The sequence below is a fragment of the Pleurodeles waltl genome, chromosome 10 (assembly GCF_031143425.1).
Source record: "Pleurodeles waltl isolate 20211129_DDA chromosome 10, aPleWal1.hap1.20221129, whole genome shotgun sequence".
NCBI classification, from domain to species: Eukaryota; Metazoa; Chordata; class Amphibia; order Caudata; family Salamandridae; genus Pleurodeles; species Pleurodeles waltl.
The window spans coordinates 338,792,102-338,810,187 of NC_090449.1; the positions used below are offsets into that span (position 1 = coordinate 338,792,102).

Here is an 18,086-nt window from a genome sequence, read left to right on the forward strand (position 1 = left end):
CTAACTAGCGCCCCGCAGCAATGCACAGGGTTGTAATCAAAGATGTAATTTCAGACGCTGCAGTGATTTTATCTATGATGCGACAGAACATGTCATGAGTGACATAATATGTGAGGTCATAATCATGGCATGGTGAGGGTGTGAGTAATCTTTACTTTAGGACACGAGTTATATTCATTTCAGATAACTATGACATACATATATATGTGTGCATGCGTTTCTATATGCACAGATCTATACACACACACACAGATTATAAATTACAGTTATGTAGGACTGTCACAGGTTTAATTTCACATCTTTTTTCTTATCAAATTTATAATGGATCTACAGAGGTCCAACTGAGCGGACGGCTATTTGACCTCTTTCTCAGAAGGCTCACGTCTTGAGCATATAGAGAAGCGATGCAAGGAGGATGGCTTCCAAGCCTAAAACTTCTAAAGCATACTTTACAGGCTCCAGTCTGACTGTTTGCAATACCCTCCATTTTCTTTTGAGGTTTATTGTCCAAAACTGATGGGAGAGGCTCGAAAATGTCAACAAAGTGATAACAGGGTGATAAAGAGAGCTCATGTGAAAAACTTAACTGCCAGAGGACACAATCACAAGCCAATATGACAAAGTTGGAGTGACATGAAGACTTTTATGTTACACAATCGAAATGTAATTTAAAGGGATCTATGCATGGTAGAGTGAGAGTCTGTGTTCTTATGATCAAAGAACACTTTCTGTTGTACCCTGGCTAACTTTATCATAACCATTACATTTGGATGCGATTCCTAGACTAACTAGAGGGCTTCTGCAGTTTGTGGGCCAAGTGTGGGCATCAAGATGATTTTCATGGGTAACTATAGTATTGGCATGGCCTGGGATAACATGTGGAACAGTAAAAGATTACTGTGCCTGAAACCCACAAAAATGTGATCCAGGGAACTCTGTGCACCCCATTTGTCTTATGTCAATCTTCAAATCTCTTGGGATTCTAATTGTTTTTGGGCTAATATTAGAATCAATCCAGGGCAAGAGTAACATCTTCAGAGTGATGGCTGCAGTGAGAATTTGGGATTTGAAGTGCACAACGCCTTAATTTCAAAGGGTAGTGAAGACCATCTGGATCTGCTTCTGCTAATGGCCATGTCTCAAATTTTTAATTCCTCTTAGATCTGTTCATGAATGACAGAAAGTTGGAGAGACTGTCTTATGTCATTGCTGATGGCATCTATTGAAAGGTTATGTCCACTGGGTTTGTTTCCTGCCCTGTGGAAATCTCTGGAAACTATTAAAGTAATGCCTAGATATGCCTTGGGGAAGTTTATTTGGGGAGCTTCCCCCTCTCATTCTTCCCAACCAATCCTGTATAGTGGCACCAATAACCATCCCTGAAGTACTGTTATTGGTGGCACTTAATGCTTTACATAAAGGGGACATATTTTCACTACACTACTTATGCTATTACAAGTTTCTCTGTAAATCTCATACAGCTGGTATTGGCAAGTGGTTTATTAGTAAGGGCAGGTAGGAACCTACACTTAGTAATAACACCACAGTCACAAACAGGGTCCAGTCAAGGTCTCAATAAATTACTTCTTGCTTAACCCCTGGTAGTTTGACCCACAAGCAGTTAGGCTTAACTTAGGAGACAGGGTTGTAAAGCATTTAATATCAACAAAATTGTAAATAAGTAAACACAATACACAATAAAAATTTATAAAAATAGGATATTTTTATCTTTAAAATGTCATAAAAATGAGAAAAATCCAATGTAGGGAACCAGAGATACAAATGTTTAAAGAATAAACCAAAAAAATGTACTTTCCAGTGCCTGAAAATGAAAAGCGCCAACTGCGGCCATCTGGTCGCACCTGACCGGGTCAAAGTTTTAGGTCGACCATGATGGAGCCCAAGTCAAATACGTTGAGCGGTTGGCCTCAGTCAAAATTTTACCTTCACACTCAGTCACTTTTTTGGTTCTTTTTTTCTCTAAGTCAAGCAGGTCTCCAGGGGAGGCCGGCTTTCGAGTCAACGAAGGTGGTTTGATTCAGCGCGAGGCCTCAGTTAAGTCTTGGAGGCCCTGGAGCTCTGAAGCTTTAGGCGGGACTAACTTGAAATACAAGTCTGTTCACAGTTCAACGTCGGCGGTTTGAATCTCGAAAGCGGGTTGATCACCTTATTGAAAATGCTCCAAATGTCTCCAAACTTTTGGATCTTCTTCCAGAAAGTCTTTTTGGGATCCTGAAGGGTCTGCAAGACCACCCAAGGTCCCAGAAGTGTTGAGTTGGGACTACAGTTCCCACAATTAACCTAGTTAATGCTTGAAAGTCAAATGGACCCTAGTCAGCTGGGCTCTTCTTTCAGGAGTTGATGCAGGGGACTCTTGGTAGCTCCCTTGTACCTGTTTCTTACAGGGAGTCCACTCCTGGATTTTGGTGAAGCCCATAGTGAGCAGCACGTGCAGGCCTTCATACTGCTGCCCTTCTTGGTGCAGGCCACGGGTTCAGCAGGGCAGTCCTTCTGATTTCTTCCAGCAGGGATCTGAGTTGCTTGGCTAGCAAGCAGAGGGCACCCCTGACCAATAGGGTACAGGGTGCCACCCTCTATGAGGACCACTTCCTTAGAAGTGTGGCTCATTTTTGCCCCAGAAAGCACAGTTTCTTAAAAATCCCAAATGGAGAAAAATTCTCCTGGAGGTTCAGGTCCGGCTAATCCCACCCACACATGTATGGCTAACTTTTCCCTACTCTCCTCTACCAGCCCCTCTCCTAATCTACTTAATGAGGTTCCCACCTGGCTGGGGGGCAGGAAATAAGGGAGGGCTGGTTTCTGTCCCAACTGTCTTTCCCCCTTTAAAGACCAGTTAGGCTACCTAGACCCCTTCCTGCTCTGGCATCTGCTGCTGCAGTTCTCCTCCCATCAGATGCTTCCTTTGTCACATCCCAGGCCGCTTCACACCTCATCAGAGCAGCCTGGCCAGTCTGTCAAAGGCTGACCAATCAGGAGAGGCTGCTCCAGGGCTAACTTTAGGTAACTTTGGGAAAGGCTTCTAAAAATCTTTCCCTGTAATAGTTATGATGAATCTAACATTGGCAAGTTGTTTGATTTATCTTAATTATTATTTTGACAAGTTGAATCATATTTATAGCTCACACCTATCAAAAGACAGACTTTATTAGTGTTAAATAAAGCCTCATCATGTTACCCTATAGACCTAATGGACTACAATGGGGGAAAAACAAAATTGGCAGTTTTTCCCTCCTCAAGGCATATAAAACATATTTTATAATGTCCCTGCTTATAATTACAAAGCACCCTACCCTTGGGGCATCTAAGGCAGACTGGGGTGACTTCCATGTAAAAATGTGGTAGTTTGAGACTTTGGAAGTACTTCTAATTCCAAAGTCAAATTTGGGCTTAATTTTATTTTAAAAGCAGCCTGCAAAATAGGGCTGCCTTTAAAATGACAGCAGACACCACAGCCGTGCACCCATAAGTGCCTTAACTCCCCTGAGGTCCCTAAACCCACATGCCCTACCATACACTAGGATCTTACAGGTAGGTTGTCAGAGACAATTATAATTATGCCCAATTACCATACACCTTTAAAACGGACCACTGGCTCTGGGCTTGGTGAGCAGAGCCCAGGGCACAGTCAGAGTCAGCAACCACCACTGTCAGTCAAAACATGGGGGTGATCAGGGCAAAAAAGATGACTATCTAATAGCTGGTATTCGGAATTGAAGATCCAATTGTAATTCTGAGATTTGTATTAAAACCACAGAGCCGGAAGTATTACCCTGAGACTTACACTGCTTAAAGCATTGGAAATCTTCAAGGAAACCAAAGGGGGTAGTGGCGACTAACCAGGAAAATTAGACCATACAGATTCACCTACAATTTCCCATTCCTCAGTGGACATGAACATTCCACTTGTAATAACCAGCAATACTTTACCACCAGAATTAAAGCTGCACCCAGTATTATTAAATCCGGGCGTGTATAATTCCAACCCTCAAAACTGGGCCACTCGTAATGTAGGCCTTGGAAAAGAGACAAGGAACAGGCAATTCCTAAAATAAACTGCAGTGTGATGGAATCTGGAAAATGAAAGGTCACATGGAAAAGGACAATAGTTCACCCACAACATATATTAAATATAGAGAAATCAACAATCCAAAACAAAATACACCCACTAGACTGGTCCTGCTCCTGGTGAAAGCAGAACATGTTGCTAAATTTGAAAATAAGATACAGACCTGCTTCCCAACATCTTCCAAAGGTGTTGCCATGGTATGCTCTGGTAAAAGGTTAAACAAAAACATAAGTATGTTCTTTTATTATACAAAAATGAAATTAAACGCTATTATTTTTCAAACTCTATAGTTCTAGTCTGTTACGTTAATGCAATCTTTGGTTAAGGTTACTTTGAGAAACATTTCTATAAAGAAATTGTTTTGGCCCTCATTTTAGACACCATGGGGATATTTGTTGCAATACCCACATTCATTAATTCAACTAACATTCGCAGTTACTGTAGTATTAAGACAAATGTAACATTAATTATGGCATAACATGTGGGAATAGTGCTTCTACATGTTTTTCCAAACTGAAACCTGCAGAGTTGCCTCCAGCTGTTTTGCTAAAAGGCACAGTGTTTGAGTGTAAAATTGGCATTAGCGCATTTGTCATGACACTTCAAAAATTTGTGTCAAATGTGTAACTGTTGATTGCACAGTGAATGTAACATTAATGCATTTCTAACTAGCCCAAGAGAGCCCAAAATTATATAAAAATAATACAAATTTCATTACTTACCATACACTTTCCTTATCCACTGTCTGCTAGATTGTCAGTTTATTTGCAGGCTACTAGACAACTGTCATGCATAATGATTCAACTGGCCAAAAAGGTTAAATCATTCCCTATCTTATTTTAAGTTTAGTAATCATTGTACGGAGAGCTACTTAATTGTCCAAATTACATACATTGTAAAACAAACAACATATTCACCAATGTAAACAAAAGGCTGATGGTAATTTTAAGTTTCTTAATTAAAAATAAAAATAGCTTTATTATAGTGGAAAATCTCGAAAGGTTTAGCACTCTTGCGGGTCATTTCTTTTACATAATAACACTACACTTTACTCACCTATTTTAATAACATTGATGCATTTGGAGTCTTCATCTGTATATTCAAATAAATCACAATACCCTTTTGTTAAAATGATGGGAGGGACCTGATCCCTCGAAGAATCTTCATCATCTTCAGCAGAAGAGTGGTGATGTCTTCGTGCCACCTCTAGATCACCATCTTCATCAAGCACAGCTTCTATTTTGCAGTAAGTGGTGGAGGGCATGTCACTTTCTTCTAGAATGTCTGATCCCATGGCAGCCCTGCCCACTTTGTCGTCATTTCCCTGTGTACAACATCCAGGTTGAGGGCCATCATCTACTTGATCTTTGCTCCAAAGGATTTTGAACTGCGACAGAAACACTAGTGAAACAAACAATGAAGCATGATGAGTATTATGCAGGTAGTAAAGCAAAGTTTATATATGACTGTGCAAGATGGTTAAGAACAGAATTTCTGAAGAAAAAAAACGCATAAAGAAGACCACAGTGCAGAAAGATGAAACATATTTAAAATACATAAACAGGACATAAATGCACACAGCACTTTGGAATGATTCTAAACACAGCCATGGTCAAAGATCAGTCTAACTACAAGAAGCAGATAAGGAAGCCTTATGTATGGCTGTCACCGAGAGCTGTCGGTGTGAATGGCCAGGTTCGAAATCTGGTCGCTATTTCTTTGTCACATATGTGGAAGCGTCAAATCAGAGAAAAACATACGTTCACCAACAGAAGTGCTTACTACTTCCTGGATGTTTCCATCATCTTGTCGCGTGGGCTCTCATTATTCTAAATGAGACTACTGGATTTCTAGGTAGCAGGATCTATAAAGGTGTGGGGGACTGAGTCTGACCCACGTGTAAAGAACTCTGTCACCCTAAATCCGTTTTTTGCTCCGGCTAACTAGCAGTGCCTCATTTCTCCCATGTGGAAGGAATGATTTGGCAGCCGAGCGCATGACATCTTTGGAACTTCTCAGGGAAGTCGTGGTTACTCAGATCCAAACCAACTCTCTTATTTCCAATATGATCTCATATACAAATGACAAAGACAGTATAAGTTTTAATAAAACGACTGTATTTTAGATATTAAGGCGTGAGCCGCAATAACCAGAACGATACAACACAGTAGGATTGAAATAGTCACCAGGAGAGTAAAACATAAGAACAAACCTATCATATTGTCTAACAGTTTCTACTCTCCCTCTGCTTGTTCTATTTAGAGCACAGCATGTTAAGCTTCTAGCTTGCCTATTAGAATCACTGTGGAGACATCAGCCCTCATACCTGAGCAAAGACCTGTGATCTTGGTTCAGCATCTGCAACGAGGCAGTCAGCGTCTAGTTGTGGTTCCCTGGTCGGAATCTCCCTCTTGCATGTATTGGGACAAGGAAGTGATTTTATAACTAACATGTCATCGTGATCACAAAATGTCCCTACGCAGGAATGCCAAGTCTAAACTCCTACCACGTCTATCGGCAATGTACCAGACTGTATCCTTGACTGAAGCACAGAGTAAATATGTTATGGAGAACTCCAGTGCTGAAGTAGGCAAAACAGTGCAAAACAGTGTGATATGAAATAAAAAACAACACTGTAGAACTGGCTATTTGAAAAATAACAGTACGAAGCCTAATAAAAAGCATGTAGAGCAAAGTGCACAGAGGCTCTAAGCTGTCAGCAAATGAATAAAATATATTCAGGGCAAAGTGCACAAAGGCCTAAAGCCTGAAGCTAAAGCGTAATGAATACGTAAAACTAACCACACTACAATCTCACTCAGATTCCCCCTGTGCGGGTCATTAGCAGATGACGGTCTTGCACTCTCGCCTCTTTGGTATCTGCACACGAATGAGGGAGGAGGGAGAATATGACAGCCCTTTCCGTGTCTGCCATGGGTCTCTGCAGAGACAGACGGAAACGGAAAGGGGGGCTGCGCTGACAGGCGGCTCTGACAGAGCCACTGCCACTGAGGCCCGACTGTCTGCTCTGAATGTGTCAGCGGAGGTGGTGGCTGTGGAAGGAGGGTGGTGTGAGAGTGTGGCAAGAAACTAGGTAGAGAATGTTTGTATCAGCAAGGGTTGGAGGGATGTGAATGCACTGGCGTGGAAGGGTAGCAGGACACTGGGCAGGCACAATGCGAGTGCAGAAGGGTGTTTCAGAAGCTGCAGGGGGAATGCGGCAAGATGCCATGAATTCTTTTTTTGTTACATTTGGTTGCTGAAGGTGACGGGATTCCTATGGTTAATGGGTGAGATATATATGAATCCCTGATGACATGATTAGCACTGCACAGCTTATCTCAGCAGAGAAAGATGGTGCAGAAGGGGCACAGGTTCTGAAGTGATATCTCAGACAACTCAAGATTCACTCTCCTTAGAAGCCTTTGGTGACAAACATCTGCAAAGGTCACAGTTGCTTATCTACAACTCTTCGTTTGAATTGGTGCTAAACAGCTAGGCGTGAGTTATAATGCCACACCATTAAATACACCTTAAAGTTGATATATTTGAACATTCTTGCTTATTCAATGCCCTGGAACAATCAAAACAACACGCTGATCAAAGCTGCAGGGAACATACGCATTACACCCCAACTGCTCTATGTGAAAACAATGACATGTATGTGTCATGAGGACGCAAGGCAGGAGTATAATCGTGAATGAATCGGTCATCATACATGACCAGATTATCTTTGACATCCTTACAGATAACCAAAAGTGCATGACATCAGATCCATTCTTAAAAGAGGTAACAGCCCAAAACACGAAGATCTTGAGAAGAGTACAAATGCTGGCAGCAGAAGTATTTAAGACTGCCTCCATTACTGGCAGCTTTCCACCTCAACACAAGAAAAGCAGCATTCACATTCACCAAGTATCACACATCTGGCAAGGCTTGGCATGCCAAATGCCACTGCTGTTCTTGAAATGCTCACCTAAAAACAAATGACTCCCTTTCCTTTTGTGGCAAACAAGTTTAAAGCAAACACATTCCTGGACATTGCTCATTATATGGAATTGGAATAATCCAGGCTACCTTAAAGCCAACATCCAATTCTAATAAGGATGTGGAACTGAAGATTATAATACCAAATATGAAAAATATTTAAGATTTGGTTCATGAATTTAAATGTTAGTATGAATCCAAGGAGGCACTTGGCGCATGGGGACGTCCGGGACTACTCCTTTCATTCTTCACTGCATGAATTACATGTCGGTTTGGATACCTTCCTATGTGCACCATCATTACACACACTAGTGACTCATTCTGAGTATCCGGCTATAACCACACCTGATCATAATCCACTACTCCTGACGCTAACTTGGGCACCGATCTCGTCCAGTATCCCGGCCTGGTGATTCAAAAGTGAAAACCTGCAAGACTCAGCTTTTCCTCACACTACAGGGGAGGGAATATGTCAATACTTCACCGAGAATGTGCAAACAACTTCCTCTGTTTTAACAGAATGGGAGGCCATTAAAGTGGTGATCAGAGGGCTGTGCATAGCATAGCACACCCAGGAGTCTGCAAAACTCATGCAGACGAGGTACTCCCACAGGAATGCACCCTTAGGTAACAAGAACAAGATAAGCCCAAGGGTAGGTCGCTCCCCCTGCCGCTGCAGCTCCTCCAGGTTCCTGAGTTCCTGAGACCCACCTCACAGTAAGTACCCCCCACCTCCCAGCCCCTCGCTCTGCCCCGCGCTACTCACCCTCTCTCCTGCTCCTGCTTCTTTTCTTCTTCTCTGCTCTTCCTCCTCACTCCTCGTCTGTAATCTTCTTCTGTACTCTTCTTTTCCCCGTCTTCTCTCTTCTTCTCTTCTTCCTCATCTTCTTCTGTGGTCTTCTGCCTTCTGTTCTTCGTTTTCTGTATCTTCTTCTGTGTTCTTCTGTGTTCTTCTGTGTTCTTCTGTTCTTCTGGTCTCCTGTTCTTCCGGTCTTCTGGTTTTCTGTTCTTCTGTTCTTCCGGTCTTCTGCTCTTCTGTCTTCTATCTTCTGCCTTCGGCTCTTCTGCCTCCTCCGTCTTCTTCTCCCCGCGCCTGCCCTCCTGCTCCTGCCTCATCCCCCTCCCTCACTCGCCTCCCCCCTCTCTATCACCCCTATCTAACCCGTTCGCTATCTACCTCCCTCACTCCTCCTATCTACCTATCTCTCTATCTCTCTATCCCACTATCTAACTCCCTCACTCTCCACCTCCTCCTATCTCTCTATCTATCTATTTCTCTATCTATCGATTTCTCTATCGATTTTCTCTATCTATTTCTCTATCTCTCCCCCTTCCCGCCACCCCTCTATTACCTATCTTTCTATCCTCTTACTCTACCTCTCACCCTCACCCACCTCTATAACCCCCCCTCCCCTATCTTCACAACCCTACTCCTATCTTTCTCCCTAATCTCCTAAACCTCCTAACACTCACCCCCCTCCACCCTTAAACCCCCCTTCCCCAGCTCTTCTCACTCTACCTGTCCCCCCCTCCCTCGCGCTTTCCCGCCGCGACCTCCTGCACGCCCCCGCCCCCCAGCTCCCATTCGCCCCCAGCTGACCCCTCCCCCCCCCTCCTACCTCATATGGCGGCCGCTGCGCGACCGCTCCGCTGGCCCGTCTGCGCCCGTCCGCGCCTGGCCCGCGCCCAGCGCCACGACCCCTGGTCCCCAGCTCTCCCAAGCCCCGCTGATCCGCTACGACCCCACCACCCTCCACGCCCTCAACCCAGGACGCTCCAACACCTGCTTCCAAGCTCACCCCAAACGCACCCATGGACCCTTCGCACGCCGTTGAACTCTGGGACCTCCTGGACTCCACAGCCCCAGACGTCGCCTTCATCACGGAGACCTGGATGAACGCCTCCTCTGCTCCAGACATCGCCACTGCCATCCCCGAAGGCTACAAGATCTCCAGAAAAGACCGCACCAACCAAGAAGGAGGAGGTATTGCCATCGTCTTCAAAGACTCCATCAGCGTCACCACCTCCACCGAAGACACCCCTCTCGCAGCTGAACACCTGCATTTTCAGATTCGCACCGACCCGAGGACCACCCTCAGAGGATCCCTCGTCTACCGTCCTCCCGGACCGCGCGCCCCATTCAGCGACGCCATCGCCGACTTCATCTCCCCGCACGCCCTCGCCTCACCGGACTACATCCTCCTAGGCGAACTCAACTTTCATCTGGAACAAAACAACGACCCCAACACCACCACCCTGCTCGACAACCTCGGCCTCAAACAACTGGTGAACACCGCCACCCACATCGCCGGACACACGCTCGACCCTATCTTCTCCGCCAGCAAACACATCTTCTTCAGCCACACCTCCGCTCTACACTGGACCGACCACAGCTGTGTCCACTTCACATTCCGACGCGAGACCCGCCACCTCCGCACTCAACCCATCCCTCGTCGACAGTGGAACAAGATCCCCGAAGAGCAACTATTCTCCGCACTCGCCGCCAACCAACCCACCCTCACCACCGACCCCAACGACGCAGCCCTCAGCCTCACAAACTGGATCTCCAACTGCGCAGACAACCTTGCTCCCCTCAAACGCACGCATCGACAGACCAACACCAAAAAACCTCTCTGGTTCTCTGACACCCTCAAAGAATCAAAGAAAACTTGTCGCACTCTCGAGAAGGCCTGGCGCAAGGACCACACCGCTGACAACATGACCGCCCTCAAGAACGCTACCCGCGAACACCACCACCTGATCCGCGCTGCTAAAAGGAACTTTTTCACCGACAGACTGGACAAAAACAGCCACAACAGCAGAGAACTCTTCAGCATCGTTAAGGAGTTCTCCAACGCCAACGCCGTACCGCCCTCACAGGATTTGTGCGAATCCCTCGCCACCTTCTTCCACCGCAAGATCAGCGACCTCCACGACAGCTTCGGACACCAGACCCAACCAAACACCACCGAACCCGCACCCCCGACTATCACCCTCAACAACTGGACCCACATCAACACTGAAGAAACCAAATCCACCATGAACTCTATCCACTCCGGCGCCCCTTCGGACCCCTGCCCTCACTTCATCTTTAACAAAGCCGACGACATCATCGCCCCGCACCTCCAGGCCTCATCAACTCTTCTTTTTCTTCTGCTACCTTCCCCGAATGCTGGCAACACGCCGAAGTCAACGCCCTACTAAAGAAACCTACGGCTGACCCGAGCGACCTGAAGAACTTCCTCCCCATCTCTCTCCTGCCTTTCCCAGCCAAGGTAATAGAGAAGACCGTCAACAAACAGTTGACCACCTTCCTGGAAAACAACAACCTGCTCGACCCTTCACAAACCGGATTCCGAACCAACCACAGCACGGAAACCGCCCTCATCTCAGTCACAGACGACATCAGAACCCTGATGGACAACGGTGAAACAGTCGCCCTCATTCTCCTCGACCTTTCGGCTGCCTTCGACACCGTCTGTCACCGCACCCTAATCACCCGCCTCCGCTCCACCGGGATCCAAGGCCAGGCCCTGGACTGGATCGCCTCCTTCCTCTCAAACCGTTCCCAAAGAGTTTACCTCCCTCCGTTTCGCTCAGTACCCACCGAGATCATCTGCGGCGTACCCCAAGGCTCATCACTCAGCCCAACACTCTTCAATGTCTACATGAGCCCCCTCGCCAACATCGTACGCAAGCACGACATCATCATCACCTCCTACGCCGACGACACCCAACTTATACTCTCCCTCACTAAGGACCCCGCCAGCACCAAGACCAACCTACAAGAGGGTATGAAGGACGTCGCAGATTGGATGAGGCTCAGCCGCCTAAAGCTGAACTCTGAAAAAACGGAAGTCCTCATCCTCGGCAACACCCCGTCCGCCTGGGACGACTCCTGGTGGCCCACGGCCCTCGGCACCGCACCGGTCCCCGCAGACCACGCCCGCAACCTCGGCTTCACCTTGGACCCTCTTCTCACCATGACCAAGCAAGTCAACGCCGTGTCCTCCGCCTGCTTCCTCACCCTCCGCATGCTCTGCAAGATCTTCCGCTGGATCCCCGCCGACACTAGAAAAACCGTGACCCCCGCCCTCGTCACGAGCCGCCTGGACTACGGCAACACCCTCTACGCTGGAACCACAGCCAAACTCCAAAATCGCCTGCAACGCATTCAAAACGCCTCGGCCCGCCTCATCCTCGACATACCCCGCAATAGCCACATCTCCGCACACCTGAGACACCTGCATTGGCTCCCAGTCAGCAAAAGGATCACCTTTCGACTTCTCACCCACGCACACAAAGCCCTCCACGACAAGGGACCGGAATACCTCAACCAACCCCTCAGCTTCTACGTCCCCACCCGCCTCCTCCGTTCCTCTGGCCTCGCACTCGCTTCCGTCCCTCGCATCCGCAGCTCCACGGCGGGTGGGAGATCTTTCTCCTTCCTGGCGGCCAGGACCTGGAACTCCCTCCCCACCAGCCTCAGGACCACCCAGGACCACTCTGCTTTCCGGAGACTCCTAAAGACCTGGCTTTTCGAGCAGCAGTAACCCCCTCTTTCCCCTAGCGCCTTGAGACCCGCACGGGTGAGTAGCGCGCTTTATAAATGTTAATGATTTGATTTGATTTGATTTGATAAGCATGAGGACCCTACCCGAGATCCACTGCTGTCTGAAGCAGAAGAAAAACTAGCACAACTAGAGAAATGAATCTGCTGTTTTGAATATCGGAAATACATGACCCGAGCATATGCGGAACGGGATAAGTCGGGCTAGCAAATCCGTTGAAGAGGGGATCCCGAATACTAGGGTTAGAGGATGACCGGGTTGGCAGAGTATACAGGCAGCTCGAATTTAACAAGGCAAGAAATACTATACTACCCTGTACGTTTCACACAACTATGAACCACCTGCAGCCGCGTTCTCACACCGCACAAAGATCAACACGCCTTCGCTTCCCCCAGATGCAGCGGAGAGTCTGAGAGCAGATGTTACTACTGAAGAAATAATAGCCGCCATGGCTCGGGATAAAGTGCCTGGCTCTGACGGGCTCCCAGTGGAGGTTTACTGCCGTTCTCTGCCGCCGATTATGAAGGAGGCTCTGATGGTCCCTCTGATCAAACCAGATAACTCGACATTCGATGTTGCAATGTATAAAACTCCTGTTGGTGTTTTAAATATCGACTACAAAATCTTGGCTAGAATACTTATCATAACAACGGTTTTGGAATCTGTACGAAGTTGGGACGATAGCATGCTCCTTCTTTTTCACTACTCCATATAGTAGCATGGGATGTTTGACGGATTTTATAAACCATGCTTCGGTAGTTGTATGTGTGGAAATACAGGGTAATCGATACCACTGTTTATGCACGTTTTCTTTATTTTTGCCGTTTGTTTAACTCAATTGTTCGTCCTGGTGTCTCGTACTCTGGCATTTCTAGGCATTTATTTTCAGACACAATTTTTTATACAGACTTTGCCCTTTCTATTCATTTGTAAACTTATCAAGGTCGGCTTTTCACAGCATACTATATGCTTTGCATTTGTTATGTATCTGGCATTATAAATTGTCTGGAGTACATAGGAAACCTACACAGAAGTATATTGACGGGGCTCAGAAGATTATAAATTTGGGTAGGTTGTGCATGTGCCTTTATTGTTTTTGAATGAATTTCCTCTCTGTCTGGCATACTAACACTTCACCCAGTTGTATGGGCTCATTGGAAATGTAGCGGATGTGCTTTTTATGTGGGTTCTCGGGTCACTCACAAGAATCATAAATGGTCACATGGTTTGACGTACCACATCGCATGTAGTTCTAATTTCTTATGGTTTCACATCTATATCCTTTCTTTTTTCTTCACCTTAAGTATACCACATGGGAGACCCTTTCGTATGTTTGCATCTACGTTTAATTTTCTATTCACAATTTTGGATCTTGATATTTTTTGTAGTTAGTAGGACAATCTTTGTAACCATGCAAGACCTGGGATGGTACCATTACATATCTTTTCTTTGTATGTATTCTGTTACAGCCTTGAGAAAGTCTTATTGACGAAACACGTGTCGGCTGTATTCTCATTTGAAGGAGTTATTTCTCATACGGAGTAGCTGGTGTTCTTATCGGAGACATACAAAAGCGAACAAATTAAAATCTTCTTGATGAACCACGTTACAATTTTATACATTTCTGTATAAATATACGAAGGACTGAACCTTATGGACTTTTTGGTGTGCCATGGTACATCGTTGTTATGAACTTGGGTTGTTCTTCAACCAACATTTACGCACGTGAAGTAGTTGGGTGTGGTACCGTTTGGCCCCCTTGATACATTGCAACACAGCGTATGACTAATCTTGTTATTGAAGGAAGTGCGAACCTTGGAGCGCAGCCACTACTGTTTGTATAATATACCAGAATACTGATCACACAGCCTCTGCTATTTGTGCTTTATTATACAGAACATTGCAATGTATTGGACTGTATTTTCATGTGCAAATCTCCTATAAGGTGTGAATCCATTCAACAAATATGCTTAAGCCGTCTGTAGTCATAACATCAATATACAGTTGGACCACACCAACATCTGCAAAAAGGGAAGGCATAAGTGACAGTCAATATAAATGAAAAGCAAGTGATTGGCACAATCTAGCTGGCACACAGCAATGGAGATATGAACAGAATTGCAGTCTTACCTGAGTGTCATTGGAAGTACTGCTGTATGAGATGTGTCCTGTTGTCCACATCCTCCTCCTCATCACTGTCTTTAGTGTCCTCTGCTGCCACAGGTGCATTGTCTCCCCCTCCTCCTGCGGGTAGGGCACATGGCGTCTGAGGGCCTAATTGTGCAGCATGCAGCAAGCCACCACTATCTGGCAGATCTTCTTAGGGACGTAGCATAGGGATCCACCAGTTAAATGGAGGCACCGGAACCTGGCTTTCAGTAGGCCAAATGTACGTTCTACAACCCTCCTGGTACGGCCATGTCCTTCAATGTACTGATTTTCTGCCTCTGTTCTCGGATTCCTCACAGGGGTCAACAGCTAGGACAGGTTTGGGTATCTGGAGTCACCTGGAAGTAGTAAGGGAGACACATTACTCATGTTCAATGGCACGGAATACTACTCGAGTTGGCATACTTCGACATACACTGCGCAAAGACTCAAGCTCAACAATGAGCCACACACTGTGCCTCTGTAGTCGTGCCATCGCCCATGGGATGCTGCTGTTCCTCAATACACAGGCTTCATGCACAGATCCAGGAAACTTGGCAGTGACGAGGGAGATGTATTGAGCAGCAAGGCACACCATCTGAACATTTATAGAGTGGTAACTCTTCCTATTCCTGTAGACCTGCTCATTTGTCCTTGGATGGACCAAGGCAATATGGGTCCTGTCAATGACCCGATCACATGTGGTATGTGTCCCATTGCGTAGAATCCAGCCTTCACTGGGGGAATGAGATGTAGCTGATCATGTGTTTGAGCAAGGCAGCCAAAACACTTCCAAGCAAAATCGAAAACATTGGCCATGACATTCCTGCAGCCAAGCCCTCTGTCACCTGGAATGAACCAATTGCCAGGAACTGGACCACTGAGAGTACCTGTACTACAGGGGGAATTGCTGTAGTGCTACGGATAGCAGTAATCAGATCTGGCTCCAATTGTTGACACAGCTCAGTAATTGTGGCCCTGCCCAGACGAGAGGCGAGTATGATGTGCCGGTCCTCCAGTGTAGCCAAGTCCACTAGGGGTCTGAACACGGGTGCTTGCCTCCTCCTCCTCCACTGTGGTTGGTATCTAAGTGAGCCAAAGATGAGATGTGTGTGACTACAGGGAGTATTGACACACAATTTCACAGTACACAGTGCATGTATGTATGTAGAAAACTGGAATTGTCTTGGTGTGTACAATCGATACCTATGATGCACATAAATCTGCTTATCATGAGTACCAGCATAAGGAAATGACAACCACCTGTCCTGTATTAAGGGACAGGTGGAAGTGACCGTTTGGCATCATGGCGGTAGGCGGTCTACACCGCAATGCAACTCCTCATTGGCTAACATGGAGCTCTATGGAGTACAGGAACCAATGATTATCAATGCCAGTGTTTACCGCCGCAGATGTGACCGCCATTTTCTCTCTACCACTTCACTTGATTCCTGACTCTCTCCGGTTCAACATCTCCACTACGTGTGCTGCTGTGTCCTTTGTACGGAACCTGCAATGGCTTGTGCTTCAGGGGAAAGAGTCCCAGCCTTCACATCCGAGGAGTTGGAGAAGCTTGTGGATGGGGTGCTACCCCTGTATGGACAGTTGTATGGGTCTCCAGACCAACAGGTGAGTACATAATTGGTACGTTGGATGCGACATGGCTGCATGAAGATGTATGTGTGTGCTGGCAGTGTGTCATTGGGCGTCCGGGGGGTTTGGCTGCATGCAATGTGTATGCAGAGGTGCAGGTCATGTGTGTGCTTAATGTGGGTCATCTGCAGTATGTAAGCCATTTGTGTTACAGAATGGATTGTTGAGTTCTTGGTGTCAGTCTCCTCTGCAGGTCAGCGCCCATCAAAAGAAAGGGTTGTGGTGTGCCGTCACTAAGGACGTGCGGACCCTGGGGGTCAATAGCCGCGGATCACCCACTGCAGGAAACGGTGGTAGGACCCGAGACGCTGGGCCCGGCCTCCCAACAAGGGAGGGGTGCCCACCAGAGCCTGACCCCCCTAATGGCCCGCATACTGGCAGTCGCAAACCTGAATTGGAAGAGCGCTTGAGGGCAGCACAGCAGCCACAAGGGGGGGGAGTACAGACTGTGTGGTATTTTGTTCATGTTGCCTGCTATGGGGTGTGGGTGCAAGGTTCTAGTCAGTGGATACCCCAATATGCCAGTTTAGGTATTCTTGTGTGGACCTGCTTAGCAAGGTAGAGAGGTATGTATATTTGGTATTGGTAAGTAGCTATCATTCCATGGTAGACATGGCTTAGTGAGTCCCCGTAGGTGTGCAGATGGTTATGTTTGGGTTCTTTACTGATTTTGTACCCAGGTAATGGTTTGTCATTGTGGTCCATACTGCACAATGTTAGTCCCAGTGAGTGATTGTGATGTGTATGACATATGTGCTGTTGTTGCTGTGATTGACCCTGTGCTCTCTTTCTTTCTCCCTCACCGCTCTCCTTTTTTCATCCTGTCCTTGTGTGCATTAGCATAATCTGGCGAAGGAGCAGGGGCACCTGCGAGTGGGGGAGCTGCAGCCCACAGGACCCAGAAAGCAGAGTCCACAGACGCCGAGGGGACCAGTGGGTTGGAGGGTGAGGGGAGCACCACGAGGGGAGACTGGAGCAACGACTACAGACTCAAATTCCTCCTTCTATGGAAGCTACCTGGTGGTGATGGATCCCTCTGAGACCACCCCAGCTACAAGATCTTCTGCCATCCCCGTACCAGCATGGCCCTCCCAGTAGCCCCCCCAACCAATTGCCCCTGCCCCCGCCCCGCCCCCAGGAGGATGGGCGTCTTCTTCGTCCCAGGTGCCTCAGAACCTGCCCCAGTCAGCACTGCTGCCCTCAGTGAGGAGGCTATTGACCTCCTGAGATCCATCTCTGTAGGGCACTCAACCATAGTGAATTCCATCCAGCAGCAATGCAATGCCTACCTGGAAGGCATTCACAGTGGCTTGGCTGCCCTGCAGAGCTCTGGCATCCTCTTTGACGGCGGCCAGTGTCCCTGGTTCTTCCGTCCCCCCTCCAACTACCTGTTCCCAGTTCCAAAGCCCTCTATCCCAACCCATCCCAGCACACAATCTGACAAGCATGCACCCAAAACAACGACAGGACTCACACAGACAAACACAGGCACTACACTTCACTACACAAGCACACACACAGATACACATGCAACAACAGTCACTGCCTCCACTGTCTCCCCCTCCTCCTTCTCTCTCACAGTCACATCAACACCCACACTTGCATGCACTGCATCATCAGTCCCAGATCCTGCCCCCTGT

General features: G+C 47.0%; 1 protein-coding gene across 3 annotated transcripts in view; it reads right to left on the minus strand.

The window, feature by feature from the left end:
* Positions 1-18,086, minus strand: part of METTL22 (methyltransferase 22, Kin17 lysine) — a 244,005-nt gene that overhangs the window by 137,784 nt on the left and 88,135 nt on the right. For all 3 annotated transcript variants that reach the window (XM_069210541.1, XM_069210540.1, XM_069210539.1), the window contains exons 3-4: positions 5,144-5,488; positions 4,251-4,291 (exon numbers count right to left, since the gene is read on the minus strand). In XM_069210541.1, the coding sequence (XP_069066642.1) occupies positions 4,251-4,291; positions 5,144-5,488 (386 nt within the window). The remainder of the gene's footprint in view (positions 1-4,250; positions 4,292-5,143; positions 5,489-18,086) is intronic.